The sequence below is a fragment of the Drosophila mojavensis genome, unplaced genomic scaffold (genome assembly GCF_018153725.1).
Source record: "Drosophila mojavensis isolate 15081-1352.22 unplaced genomic scaffold, ASM1815372v1 contig_231, whole genome shotgun sequence".
NCBI lineage: Eukaryota > Metazoa > Arthropoda > Insecta > Diptera > Drosophilidae > Drosophila > Drosophila mojavensis.
In genome coordinates, this window is record NW_025318772.1 from 8,099,089 (window position 1) to 8,113,030 (window position 13,942).

General features: G+C 42.2%; 5 protein-coding genes across 6 annotated transcripts; 3 read left to right on the forward strand and 2 right to left on the reverse strand.

The window, feature by feature from the left end:
• Positions 1-63: 63 nt before the first annotated feature.
• On the forward strand, positions 64-3,421 carry LOC6575319 (surfeit locus protein 4 homolog). The gene is made up of 4 exons (XM_002001296.4): positions 64-305; positions 1,907-2,170; positions 2,237-2,647; positions 2,713-3,421. Exons 1-4 carry the CDS (start codon positions 255-257, stop codon positions 2,797-2,799), a joined length of 813 nt encoding a protein of 270 aa, XP_002001332.1. The 5' UTR covers positions 64-254; the 3' UTR covers positions 2,800-3,421.
• A 161-nt stretch (positions 3,422-3,582) lies between these two features.
• Positions 3,583-4,677, forward strand: LOC6575320 (zinc finger protein 34). Its single transcript, XM_002001297.4, has one exon. The coding sequence runs from the start codon at positions 3,648-3,650 to the stop codon at positions 4,446-4,448; it is 801 nt and encodes a 266-aa protein (XP_002001333.1). The 5' UTR covers positions 3,583-3,647; the 3' UTR covers positions 4,449-4,677.
• Positions 4,668-5,971, reverse strand: LOC6575321 (28S ribosomal protein S22, mitochondrial). The gene has a single exon (XM_002001298.4). It carries the CDS (start codon positions 5,897-5,899, stop codon positions 4,724-4,726), a length of 1,176 nt encoding a protein of 391 aa, XP_002001334.1. The 5' UTR covers positions 5,900-5,971; the 3' UTR covers positions 4,668-4,723.
• A 98-nt stretch (positions 5,972-6,069) lies between these two features.
• LOC6575322 lies at positions 6,070-9,108 on the forward strand. The gene is made up of 5 exons (XM_002001299.4): positions 6,070-6,474; positions 6,534-6,807; positions 6,873-6,995; positions 7,054-7,215; positions 7,289-9,108. Exons 1-5 carry the CDS (start codon positions 6,191-6,193, stop codon positions 8,834-8,836), a joined length of 2,391 nt encoding a protein of 796 aa, XP_002001335.1. The 5' UTR covers positions 6,070-6,190; the 3' UTR covers positions 8,837-9,108.
• An 11-nt stretch (positions 9,109-9,119) lies between these two features.
• LOC6575323 (nucleosome assembly protein 1-like 1) lies at positions 9,120-11,284 on the reverse strand. Of its 2 annotated transcripts, none has more exons than XM_002001300.4 (6): positions 11,063-11,284; positions 10,833-10,993; positions 10,335-10,458; positions 10,050-10,278; positions 9,586-9,665; positions 9,120-9,517 (listed from the first exon to the last, which is right to left on the reverse strand). In XM_002001300.4, exons 1-6 carry the CDS (start codon positions 11,138-11,140, stop codon positions 9,320-9,322), a joined length of 870 nt encoding a protein of 289 aa, XP_002001336.1. In that variant the 5' UTR covers positions 11,141-11,284; the 3' UTR covers positions 9,120-9,319. The 2 variants fall into 2 exon arrangements, with proteins under 2 accessions (XP_002001336.1, XP_032585369.1); XM_032729478.2 differs by having other exon boundaries at positions 11,048-11,284.
• Between the last annotated feature and the right edge of the window lie 2,658 nt (positions 11,285-13,942).

A 13,942-nucleotide genomic window follows, 5' to 3' on the forward strand; every position in this document is an offset into this window, starting at 1 on the left:
TAATCGCCAGTCGCAGTTAATCGCAAAGTTATTATTATCGATAACAATTTCTCCACCTGGCTCTCTCTGCCAGCCTTGTGTGCCCGTGTTGTGTGTTTTTTGATTTTTCTGGTTTTTGTTAATTTTAATTTCGTGTACCGAGTGGACTGTGAACGTTTTAAGTGTTTTTAAACCAAACTTGCATGCTGCAAGTTTCAACGTCGGCCCGGAATAACACATAAACAACCCAAACAGGACCAATACCAGCCGCCAACATGAGCATACCCAACGAATATATTGCAAAAACGGAAGATGTGGCCGAACAGGTAATTCTCTTAGGATCATAAGCCGTGAAAGTAGCTAATTGCACCACTTGCAACTGTTTGAAGAGCACTGGCAATTGGTCTAATCGACACCTAATTGGAAAAATCCCAATGCAACTTAAAGCAAAAGCAATAGAAAACTGCCAACGTCATCCAAACGCGGCAAAGTTCGAAGCTTAATCGCAGCCACAGTATCTGGCAGCAAGTGCTCCATGGTGGGCTCCAGGGCGTACTAGATCCATAGTTGGATAGCTGCTTAAGAAAAATGCCCAAAGAATCCAGGAACAAGTAGCTAATAGAGAATACGCCATATGCGGTTACGCTTTGCATCTGTATGTGTGTGCGTTCGTGAGTCTGTATGTGTGTGAGTGTGCTTAGTCCATACTAGTGAAAGTGGTGAGAGTGAGCGGCATGAATGTTGCGTCGTCCATCTCGAACTAGTCAAGTTCCGTAATAGCTTTAGGAAATGGAAATCTGGCAGCCCGCTTAAACACTTATACTTACACAGGGTACCTAATCAGAGAGTGTGTGTATATAAATATGTATAAATGTGTGTGTGTGTGTGTTTCAGTGTGTCTGCCCATGTATCAATATATTCAAATTATGCATTGAAACTAGGCATGAAAACCCGTTACACGCTGAGAGAGATGGGGAGATAGCGTGGCTCACATAAGGTATAACGCGGAAGAGCAGCTGAGCGACACGTCATGACCCGCCACTGTCTTGCCAAATCAACACTGTCTTGTCAAAAAAAAAAAAAAAGGCCAACAAAAAATGAGAGCCACGCTCCAGTATGTTGTAAATTTCTGAGCTCTTATCACAATCAACTAAAGTGGACGATTCCCCGCCGATATGCCAATAGTTCGTTTTTTTTAAGTTCTCTTACTCGCTATTCACTTATCAATTGCCTTTGCCGGCGCACGTAAATATGTATATTATTGCATCTCTTCAAAATACACTCGAAAAAATCAAGTCCGCTACAAAATATCTGAAAATATGAATTAAAAAACAAATAAGTTTTTTGTTTTTTTATTTATACCCCTATTACCTGCACTTAAAAACCAACGTAAATAAAGCCAGGTAAATAATTATAGCAAATTGCATTTTATTTTTAGCAAACGAGTTTAGATTCGCAGATGTTCAGCTCGGTATGATTTTTGCAGGGCGTCTGTAGAGATTTTAAAAAATGATATTGCATTTGATAATATGTTATTATACGCATATTGGGATCTTCTGATAAAAAATATACATTTCTTCATGAAGTGTAATGTTATAAAAAAGAAAAATAAAATAAAATAAAATAAAAAAAAACAATCACAGCACCGAATAGAACCCGAAAAAACTAATTAAATTAATTTATGTATTTTATTTATTAAAACTTACTTTTATTAATAAAAACTCGTTTTAAAAGCTTATATTTTTTTTTAGTTATTTAAAAATACAAACATTTTTTTTTAATTTTTATATAGTTTTTGTGTTGTTAATGTTTAACGCATACATATGGCAGCCAGACTCACACACCCGCACACACACAAATAGATTATGCACAATCGAAAATTTCTTATCAATAAAATGTTTGTTGTAATTTCGAATACTATTTTAAGGTTATCAAGCGCGGCAAATACGTGCTACCGACTGTTGCACGATTATGCCTGATCGCCACCTTCTTCGAGGATGGCCTGCGCATGTATTTCCAATGGAACGAACAGCGCGAATACATGGACATGAGCTGGGGCTGCGGCAAGTTCTTGGCCACAGTTTTTGTGTTAACGAATCTGCTGGGACAACTGGGCGGCTGTGGCATGGTAATGGCTAGATTCAAGGTGGACATTGCGGTCGGTCTGCTGTTCTTCATTGTGGTGCTACAGGTGAGCCACGGCAGGTGTAAATTGCCTCACCTGATTATGATTAATTTACTTAAATTCATCTTGTAGACAATCGCGTATTCCATACTGTGGGACTTCCAGTTCTTGCTACGTAACTTTGCTCTGATCGGCGCTCTGCTGCTGGTGTTGGCCGAGGCTAGGATTGAGGGACGCAGCTTATTTGCCGGCGTGCCATCGCTGGGCGACAACAAGCCCAAGAACTTTATGCAGCTGGCTGGTCGCATTCTGCTTGCCTTCATGTTCATCACACTCATCCGCTTCGAGCTGAGCGTGTGGAATGTCATTCAGGACATCATTGGCTCCACCTTGATGGTGCTCGTTGTGCTGGGCTACAAGACAAAGTTGTCGGCGTTAATTTTGGTTGCGCTGCTGACGGTGCTCAATCTATATCATAATGCCTGGTGGACAATTCCCTCGTACAAGCCACTAAGAGATTTTTTGAAATATGACTTTTTCCAGGTAAATATTTCTATATCAAACTTTTATGTACATATGATGTATAACCGTTATTTGGCATATTACAGACACTTTCGGTTATCGGGGGCTTGCTCATGATTGTCTCCTTGGGCCCCGGTGGCGTCTCCATGGATGAGCACAAGAAGAAGTGGTAGAGCTTCTTCTATACCTACAAAAGCAAATTTGACTTCAATTGCGATTAACTCTTGAATGAGATCATTTAGTTAGAATTACCATAAAATGGAACAACAGGAGATGCACAACAACAACACCGAATAGAACCCGAAAGAAAGATGTTATAAAAAACTTGACTTATTTGATAAATTGATAAGGGACTTCCGCAATATCCAGGCTATAATGCTACGGCCCACCAAACAACAAAACAAAAACTAAAAACTAAAAACAAAAAAGAAAAAGAAAAAACATTCGAGCACATTCAACGAATCAACAACAAACTCTTCGTAGATCCATACATGTAAGACATTTCATTTTGTACATAAAATACGGCGATTTTATGCCCCAAATGAGAGACATTAACTGATTTTATATTTGATTATATCTGTCCACGCATATATACATATATAATTTGCAAAACTCTTTACTCTTACCTTGTACGCCCAATTTATAAGTTAATAATTTGTTGTGTGAAGTTCGGATTATGATAACGGTGTATAAAATATGATGAATTGTACCAATTGACGATGATTTGTTTCTTTCGTTTATAAGCAAAAGTGTAATAGAATTAAATTGTAACGTTTTAATAAACAACTAAAATTATCTACTGATTGTACAATTTTTAAAAGGGGCGCCAAATAAATTTGATTGCTGCTCCTTTCTATTTGACACCGATGACAAGGGCTGGCGAAAAGTATTTAACATGTGAATGTTGGGTTGGTGGGAAAAATCAATTATCGATATATTTATCACCAATTTCCGATAAGGAATACATTATTTAAGATTTTTTTAAAAACTGTAAAGCTTTCCGCAATATATTAATACAAATATGATGATAAAAAGCAAAAAGCAAGGAAGTAGGACAATAAAAAAGTTTAGCTGGAAAAAAGACAAGCCTTTTCGCGTACGCGGCGTACAAACAGATCCGCCTTCCACAAGTGATATTGGCATCCAATGCCAACGATTCGATGGGGACGAAGATTGGTTTGAGTCTGTGCCGTCAACAGAATCGAATGAAAATCCGGATGCGGAGAGTAATTTTCTGGCGTTTGTTAACCAGCACACCACCAGGTTTCCCAATGCTATGCTCGGGTGCCTCTTGTGTGGAGAAGTGGCCAAAAATCTGCAAACGCATCAGCAACACGTGAGATTGCATTATGGACCGCCATCACTGTGCTCCGACTGTGGTGAATTCGTCAGCCACGAGAATTTGCTCGCGCAGCACAAGTACAGCTGCAGGGCACATGCCCATCCCAGATCCCGGCCACAGATGCACATGCAGTGCCCCCATTTGCACTGCAGTGTTATGATCACATCAAAGACGCAGCTCTGCCAGCATCTCCGAAAGCATTTGGTCTCCAAGCCATATTATTGCTTGCTGTGCTGTCAGAGGTTTAGCTCTACAACACACTTCCTGGTGCACCGAGCACAGAGCACCACTTGCCGATGGGCCAAGCCCTATTACCTTGCCAATAACTCGACGAACTTACGTCACAAAGCGAAGATCAATCGCTGCTCCGTTTGCCTGAGACTCTTTAGCAATGCCTATCGCTGCCTGCAGCACAAGCGACGCTGCATCCAGGTGTATCAGCGGCGTCTGCGCCAATTGCTGACAAATCCAAAAATATAAATATATAATAGAAACAATGAAATAAATAAGTAGTAATATAGAATAAAGAAGTCGGGTGTATCGTAAAACGTAACTGCATGAAATAAAGATCTGACCATAGTTCAAGATTTTATTATTAAATGGGTAAGGAAAGACAGAAATGGATAGGCTTCCTGCATGTTCCTAGATATATAGGCAATGGATTGTTCTGGGTCGAGAAATCAAAATAAAATAAATTCATTTAATTCTGCCTATCTGTATTTTTATTAACAATAATAAAGATGTTTGGTTTTATCTTATGAGGCTTGCACGCCGTGGGCCTTCTTCAAGCCCTTGAACAACTGCAGCTTCTCCAGATTCACCTCCTTGAGCGTCTGCACCGCCAGCTCCAGTTGCACCTTCTTGAGCGCATGTTCGCTTCCAATGTATTGTTCGATGAATTTCAGGCTGATTTCGTCGGCTGCGAAATCTTGCTCCGTTTTGCCAATGGCCGTTTGGATCTCCTGCTCAATGCCCTTCTCGGATGGCTTCTTCAAGCGGCTGAGCAGCTCCTCGAGTGCACGCTCAGCGGGCGTTGGCTGCAGTGCCTCCAGCTGGCTAAGCGTTTTACCATATTCCACGGGCACGTTGTGTATCTTATAGCTAAGCGCGATCAGCTGGACGGCATTGTATGGATAATCGCGTCGGATCATATCGTACAGCAGATCATCGATGCACCGATGCCAGGCGTAGAAGAAGGCCATGGGTCCAAAGTGTCGGGTGGAGCGGAGCAGATCGAATTGCTTCGACTCATTCAAATGCGTAAAGACTTTGGCTGAAATGTTGTGGAACTCGGCCTCGTAGGGCTCGTATTGCACCGTCAGGCGGTCCAGTATGAACTCATATTTGTGATCGTCCAGGCAACGCTGCAGCAACTGCTCATCGCTGAACATGCGCGGCGTGTAGGATCTGCGGCCATCCAGGGGGAAATACAATTGATTCATGCGCTTTTGAGTCTCTAATGGGGCATAGGCCAAGGTGCCGTCTACATCACGTACCACCACCTTGCGGTCGGATGGACGCAGACCAAAGCTGATGTCGGTGAAAACGTACTTTGAATTGTCAAAGTCTTTTAGTGCCGGATCCTTGGATATGATGCGCTCGGTGTCTTTTTTGATCTGCACAACTGGCGGCATTTGCAGTAATTTCTTGGCCTTTTCGATGGTTAGCACAAACTCCTTTTCTAGCTGTGCAGTGGTCATGAATTTCGTTTCCGTGCTGTTGTCCGCAACGGTTCGCTTCCGAAAGACCTTCTCCAGCTGCAGTTGCGTCATGGATTGAAGCAGCCGCTGCGTTTCGGCATCTGTGAATAGCGGCTGGGGATCTTTGTCGTATTGAAGGCTGGCATCGGAGAGGTTGCGTCGCGATTGGTCCACGCCCAGCTGCAGTCGTTGCGCTGCATTCAGTTTGCGCAATTGTCGTAAAATTAACATTTTTAATTCAATAAAGCTGCAAAGTAGAGCCAAAACACACGAGCCAAAGACTTGCAGTGCTGTAAAATGTTCTATGCTCAATGTAGTCGCTATGTAGCACTGTTAAGTATCGATCAACAATCAACTATCGTCTGCTACGCAATAACAGCTGTTTGCGTGTCCATGCGAATGGCAATGAAGAAGAGTTTTCACGGGTTTGACGTTTATTTTTTTTAGCTGCTGTTTTTTTTTTTAACTTGGCCAAAAAAGTTGATTTTTCTCGTCAATTTGGCTTGCAGCGCGCTAAACAACATGAATAGTGTACATAACGCTTTTGTTGCTGCGCAAAAGCGTCGCTTGTCCGACTGCGAGCACAAGCAAGCGGACGCGCCCCAACCGCTGCCCCAGGAGCAGCCGGAGCCGAAACAACGGAAGACAGAACAACAGCAGCAGCAACAGCAACAGCCTCAACAACAGCAGCAGCAGCAAGTGCAACAACAACAGCCACAAAAACATTGTCTGCTGAGTTTTTGCAATGAGCTGCTCTATGAGATATTCAAGTATTTGGACACAGCCTCCATACTGGCGATGATGCTGTGAGTGAAATTATGTCAGCCTTTTGATTCTATATGCATGGTAATATCTATTTCGACAGCTGTTCGCCGCACTTGGAAAGTTTCCTTCTGGATCACCGCTTCTGGCACAATATTGATCTCAGCAATGCGCCGCTGCCGTTGGGCATCCTGGAGGAAGTGCTCGGACGTGCCACAGAGAAGACGCACACCATCAAGATTCGCGGCCCACCCTCGTCGCAGCATGTTGCCGGCGAGTTTAAGCAATTCACCTGCACCCTGACCTCAGTGTTCCCCAAGGTGGCCACACAGCTTAAGGTTCTTGAACTACAAGGCGTAAGCCTGGATTTTGAATACGTGCGTATCTATATACATAGATGTTACTAAGATTTATATATAATAACCTTTTCTGCTACTTTCAGATACATATATCGGAGTTTCCATCCTCACTGAAGCGGCTAAAACTTAAGGATTGCAGCGTCAAGGTTGGAGATCATGTCAAAAGTATATTTCACACTATAGAAAAGCAATTGATCCACTTGGAGGTAAGGATATATATTCGATTGGAATAGGTTAGTCTAATGCGTGTTCTGTGTGTAATAGGATTTGAGCATTGAGGATAACAACTGGTTTGAGCCTTACTACATAATGGCGTTATCGAAGCTGCCGGCGTTGCGCCGCCTCAGCCTGAAGGGCTGCCAAATGATGTGCAAATTTGTGCCCTACGGCAGCATGGCAGCCCGCTTTGGTTTTCAAAACTTGGAGGTATGCTACAGCTACATACATAAGCATATATTTATATAGATATAGCCTAACGACTTTCTTCATCTTTGCACAGGTTCTTGATTTGCGTTTGACGCCCATTAACAACTCAGATCTGCAGTGCTTTAGCGCCATTGAGGGCCTGAAGGAACTGCTGCTGGAATCGCCCCCCAATTTGCCTCAGGAACCGCCCTGTCCCACAAAAACCACAAATGGCAATGTGCCGAGCAACGAGGACTCCCCTGCCCCAGTGCCAGATCAAATGAAAGTGTTGAACGACGATGAGCCGTCAACATCGCGCGCAGCAATGGAACACTTGCGTGCGTACAAAATTGCTGCCCAGAGTCAAGATACCAACGCAGAGGCACCCAAGCCAGCCAGCGACACATACACTTCGGATAATTGCAATTTTAGAAAGGATGCGAGCGATGCGCCCAAGCCCTCCGGCAGCACAACCAAGCGCAGTGGCTGTCTTTCATCTGGTTCGGATGATGAGGACACATCGTCTACGTCTGCGTCCTCCTCCGATAAATCAGATAATGCTGCAGCGCACAGCACTGGACATAGCTCCTCCGATCCGGATGGCAATGGGGGCATACAGTCGCCCCTTGTTGTTATCGCTTTGCCCAGCGTAGCGCGTCATTCACCAGCTCCCGCCGAAAATCAACAGAATGCCAATGAAAATCCTGATCCTGCGCCAGCGGCAGCAGCAGCGGATGCAGCATCGGCAGCGGCAGCCGATGCGGCAGTCGGTGCTGCAGCAGATGGCGGCGTTGAGGTACCACGCGCTTACATCTATGTACAGAACGGTCCGCCGGTCGACGGACAGCGGCCGCAGGTGATGGCCTCGCTGATCGAGCAGATGGTGGATCAGATACACACGCTTCGCGGCAATCAGCCGGCGCACAGCCGGTTCTTAAGGCGTCGCGACCAGGTGATCTATATGAATCCACAGGCGATTGCCGAGCCGCTGTTGGTCATGCAGTCACGTCGCACACATCGCATCCAGCCACGCGGCAATTTGGAGCAGGTTGTGCAGCATCCTATGTTCTGGAATATGCTCGATCCCTTGGACAGGGACTATTCCCGTCGGATGCGCTGTCGACCACCGGTCAGCCAGCTACCGTCCCAATGCTATGTCTCGGATCGGGCAATGTATAGCTTTGGGCGTGCCTATCCCGTGCAATCGGACGTCGTTTGGATACGCAACTCAAATCGTTCGTCCAACAATCGACTCGAGCGGATCGAGCTACGCAATTATCCGCACATCACAAACTATACGCTGGAGCATCTGGTGCAATGCTCGCCAAATCTCGTCTACATCGATGTGAGCGGCACGAGCGTAACTTCATTGGGCCTGCGCAAGTTCAAGAAGCTAAAGCCCGAGTGTGAGGTAGTTGCAACACATTTAAGCATGGACGAACAGCCGGAGCAGGCCGAGGCAGAAGTCCTTGTGCAAGCGCAGCGAGAGACGGAAGAGCAGCAACAGCAGCAGCAGCAGCGGCCGCCACAGGACGAAAACTTAGACGAAGCTGCAGCGGAAGTGAAAGCCGAAGCTGATGCCGAAGCAGAAGCTGAAGCTGAAGCCGAAGCCGAACCTGAACCCCAACTGGACGCGCCTTAAGGATTCCTAAAATAGGCTTGATAAAATTAAATCTCTTCCTCCTTCGCTCCTTTTCAAATGCTCCACGCCGTGGCGCAGAGTTATTTAGTATTATGTTTGGAACACACACACACTTACATACTTTACTATATATATGTATATCTTATATGTGTTACAGAGAGAAGCATATATATATATCCTATATATATACTTAAGCACACACGAATATATATGTCTGGCTTGATGAAATGTAACAATTTGTTAAGCATTAAACAAAAACAAACAAATGATAAGCAATTTGGAATTGAGTAACTGATGAAATGTTTATTGGGTAGCCGTCGAAAAAAAAAAAAAACTTGAAGTGAATTGGACAAAACAATTGTTCAGTTGCGCTTTCTGAGAGCCAACTCTCGGGTGAAAAACTTGGGAATAACATTCGAATGGAAAACACGTGTGGAAATTCAATTCTCGGTTAACTAGTGCTTAAAAACAATTGTATGTCTGTTACTTGTCATTTTCGTTGTTGGAGGACTCTTCCTCCTCCTCCTCGACCTCGGAGTCATCCTCGCTGTCCTCTGTCTCCGAGTCCGAGGCATCTGTGCTCTGGCAGTCGGCTATTTCGCCAGTGAAGAAGATAACGGCCTTCGGTATGACGCGCTCCTTCAAGTAGAAACCCAACTCAAAGTCATTCTGCAGTATGGCCTAACGGAGTTCAGATGGGATGCAAAAGGTAATATGACCGATTTTAAATTTCTAAAATCATGGCTTACGTTTATGTCACTGAAATTGGGATCCTCGGGATCATCAGGTAGAACAGGCGGCGTAAAGAAGTCAAAGAATGACGGCTGATCTGTAGATAAAAATGAGTGGAATGTGATCTGAAACTCATTGAGTCCGAAGAAAAAAGTTCTAAGAGTCATAAACTTATAAGATATCTTAGTTTTAAGATTTCAAACTTCTAAAAGTCTTAAGCTCTAATAGTCCTCACATTTCAAGAGTCAAGCATCCAACATTTGCTCTAAGAGTTCAATGTTCTACGATTCAAAAGTCCTAAAGATCCGAAATTCCACGAGTCCTAAGAATACTAAGTTCTAAAAATCCTTTGCTCTACGATTCTTAAATACCACACTCCTCGGTTGCAAGAATCACAATTCCTGAAACGCCTAACTCCTAAGAATCCTAAGTTTTAAGACTTCTGACTGGCTGAGCTTTATATATTATTATGACAACGTACCATTTTTCTCGCGCTCCAAAGACTGCTTCCACTCGATGTGGCAGCCTTCGCATTTGACTATCTCAGCGCCGTCATAGGACAATGGGTCCTCCTTGTCGGGCACACAATTCAGTATATAGGTCTTTGTCAATACACGATTCTTGAAGTAATCGTTCTTCTCAAAAGTGAACTCGATGACAAACTTAACGGTGTCTTCATTATAATGCTTGGTTCGTATATCACATAAGTACTGAAAAAAGTATATGAATAGATCCATCATTTTGAAGTAGAACTATCTTCACTCACCGATAAAATTTTCTCATCCTCCTTGCCGATGAATTCGGTGTAAGAGGCTTTGAGCACTTTGAGCCAAAAGTGTGCCACACTGTCATTAGAATTAGCATCACCATGAATTTGTTTCTTGTATTCTCTAAGAGTATTCATATATTTTTGTTTACATTGCAAGGGAAGAAAGGTTAGTTACTTATAATATCGATCTATCTAGCGTGGAACGAAGCCTATACGAATATTTGAGCCTGAATTTTATGAATCAAATGCCTAATATGAAGAGGTAGCTTAGATCAGATAGAGTTAACTTTAAGATAGATCGAGGAATCCATATTTCTTGGCTAGGAAAAAAGAGTCGAATATGTTTCAAACTAATCCAGGACCGGGAATTCGGGGAATGAAGAATATCTCAAAAACTCAAATGGGATCTATAGAGAACCTCTATATTTAATTTATGAGATCTTTGACAACTATTGGAAGCTAATGCCAGCTCATCATTATCAATATCTAACTTACTCAAGCATCTTTTTGCGCTTGTCGAATATCTCATTGTGTTTCTGCTCGTATACTTTCTCCATATTGTAAATTTCGCGCTGCATCTTGACATCTAGATTAATGGTTTCCATATAGAGCTGTTTTAGTTCACCAATAATTTTCTTCTCGTCCTCTGAAAAATCCTATGGAAAAGCATAAAAGTTTTTATTCACTAAACACACACGCGTTCACTGTACGAAATAAAGTTGTACATTCTTCTCAGATTTGACAATTGGCTGCGGCATGTTGACCTTTAGCTTAGCGGAATTACGGGCTCGAAGCGGCTCCATTTTGTCTTAATAATTTGTTTAAACTGTTTCGTGTCAAATAAAAATTCGTACAAAATTTACGTTCGTTCTTAAAAATTTACAAAAAAAATATTCTATATCTGACGGAAATGTATTGTGAGCTGTTCTAGCACAAATGATCCCACAATTTCCCACTCAATTGTCATCAGCCACGTGCGACATTAAAATCAACGCACACTTGGAAACCGACAATAGCCCTATCTATGTATACATGTACATTTGTTTGTATTTGTGCTTTCTGCCCTTCAGCAGATCATGCGAGTTCTATGACAGCCTATGGGGATTGCTTGCATAGCTAAGTCGTTCAGGCTTTGCTAATTGGAAGTTCGCGACTATTATAATTATGTTTTGTAGTGTGGAAAAGTCCAGTTTAAGCAGGCCGACAGCGTCTGTAGCTGTCTTCGAGTGTGGTTCGGTAGTAGGCACAATAAATTAGATAGACAAAGAAGTCAAAGAGTGGAATAGGAAAAAAGGAAACTATTTGCTCCAACATATGCATATATACACATACATACATACATATATGTATATAATAATAATATAATAAAGAGTTAAGATTGTTTTTGGCTAGGTCCATGAGAGTTCAGGGAATAAATCAGATAAAGTTCTGTCCCTTTCAACTTTATATGTATATTAAAGTGTCAACATATTTTTTTTTAGTCTATACTAAACTGATATTTACTGGTTAGCGCACGCTATGAACGGAGTCGTTATAACCGGAATCTACTGTACATACACATCTATACACCTCTTGATATATAATAAAAATGTTTGCAGAGTTGCACAGAAATGATGAAATGCTACTTAAACAATGTTTAGAATATAAATTCCCAAATATTTAATATATGAACCCAAACGATTTTAGTTTAAAAAGCATTTCAACATTTCCAAGATTGAAAGTTTTCACTAGCTCGAATCAAGATTTTTTGTTGGGATCAATTTAAAAAATAAACTAATTTAAATGATATACATTCATTTCATCATTTTACATTAGGCAAACTCATACTAGACTTTCCATACCTTCCCACTAGTCAACCCAAGCAGACTATATTCTCAGAAGTAATTATTATGTATATTAAAAGCAGTAATGAAACCCTTTAACCAAACTCTTTTTATATATATTTGTTGTTTTCCTTGGACTCTCCGTTTTCGTATTTTCCGGCGAATATTTTAGCGCCTATTAAAATGCTGGCCATGTTTATTGGCAATTTAACGCACATTTAATTTTTGGCGTTATTTTTTTCCGTCTTTTTCTTAAACTTTTCATTTGGCATGCAATTAAGTGTTGTCTTCCCTTTTTTTTTGGTGGGTGGAGGAGGAGGAGTTGTGGGCGTGTCTTGTGTTGTATGCAAATCACGTGCTGTTGCTCAAGGGTTCTGTGCTGGTTCCATTTACGAGTTTGTTTAATGAGCCGCACAGCACAAGTTGCAAGTCGGCTGTCGTCTGTCGGCAGGCGGTAGTCGACAGTCGGTGGTTGCCTCATGAGGCAAGTTTAATAATGTGACAGGCTTAGCGCCATATGTCAGGGCCAGCAAAAAGTTTTCGAACCGCTTTGACAAACGCTTAAAAAAGAGCCAATCCAAGTTTATTACGATTGATTGACTGATAGATGCCCTCTACTCGAATAGGATGATGGGAACAACTTGGAAGACAAACAGAGAGAGGCAGAAACAGAAGTAGAGACATACAGAGAGAGAGAGAGAGAGAGAGAGAGAGATAGGGAGAGAGAGAGAGAGAGAGAGAGATAGTGACACAAAGCGAAAGTGAGAGCGAGTTGGAGAGATAGATAGGTAGGGATGGAAGGTGGAAAAACAAAGACAGAGAGATTGGAAGAGTTCAGAGAGAAAGACATGGAATTACAGAGGACAAGATGTACAGAGATCGACAGAGAAAAGATCAAATAGAAAGTGACATGGAAAAAGAGGGCTGAAGAGAAAGATATCAAATATGTAAACAGACAGATGGAGACAATGGAGAGAGATAGTCTGACAGCAAATAGGGATAGAGACAGAGAGAGAGAGAGATATAGAGAGAGAGAGAGAGTAAACAATAGAGAGATGGAGAGCGAGACAGGCTGAGAAAGAGGCAGAAGTAATCGAAAAATATAAAGAGGAATGGGAGATAGAGAAAGAGATAACAATGAAATATCATTAAAGACAGAAAGATAGAGAGAATTAGAATTGTCCTGTATTAGAGACAGACGTAGGGATTAATTAGTGCTGATGATGGGAGAGATGTAATTAAAGGAATGGAATGATATGAGAAAAACGTACTAGGCGAAGTAAATAGAGCTCCCTCTAGAATTAGAAAGAGAAGGAGATAGAAATGCCGACGTGTGAAAGAACGGGCTACAAAAGCAGAGATACTGACAGAGTGACAGGGTAAATCCTCGTTAAGTAAAGTTTCCTTAAACGATGCCACCTCCTTCCATCTACCCCATTGCTCGCAGGGTATTAAAAATTAAATTATGAGCGGGCAACGCGCTGGACACAAAAAGTGTAAACAAATTTGGCCAAGCGGAAACCGAGACAAGCACGCACACACACACAGGCGCTGAGTGTGTGTGTGTGTGTGTTTGCCAACAACTACATGTGAAATAACATGGACGCATGTCCAGCGCCTTGGCGCGGTCAGCTGAGACTGGACGAGCGCTTCGTTGCATTTGATATAATTTAATATATATGTAAGTATATATTTCTATTTTTTCACTTTAGTCTTCGTCTTCTTTTTATTCTTCTTCGTTTGCTAAATACCTTGGGGAAATTAAAAAAGAAATCATAAGGC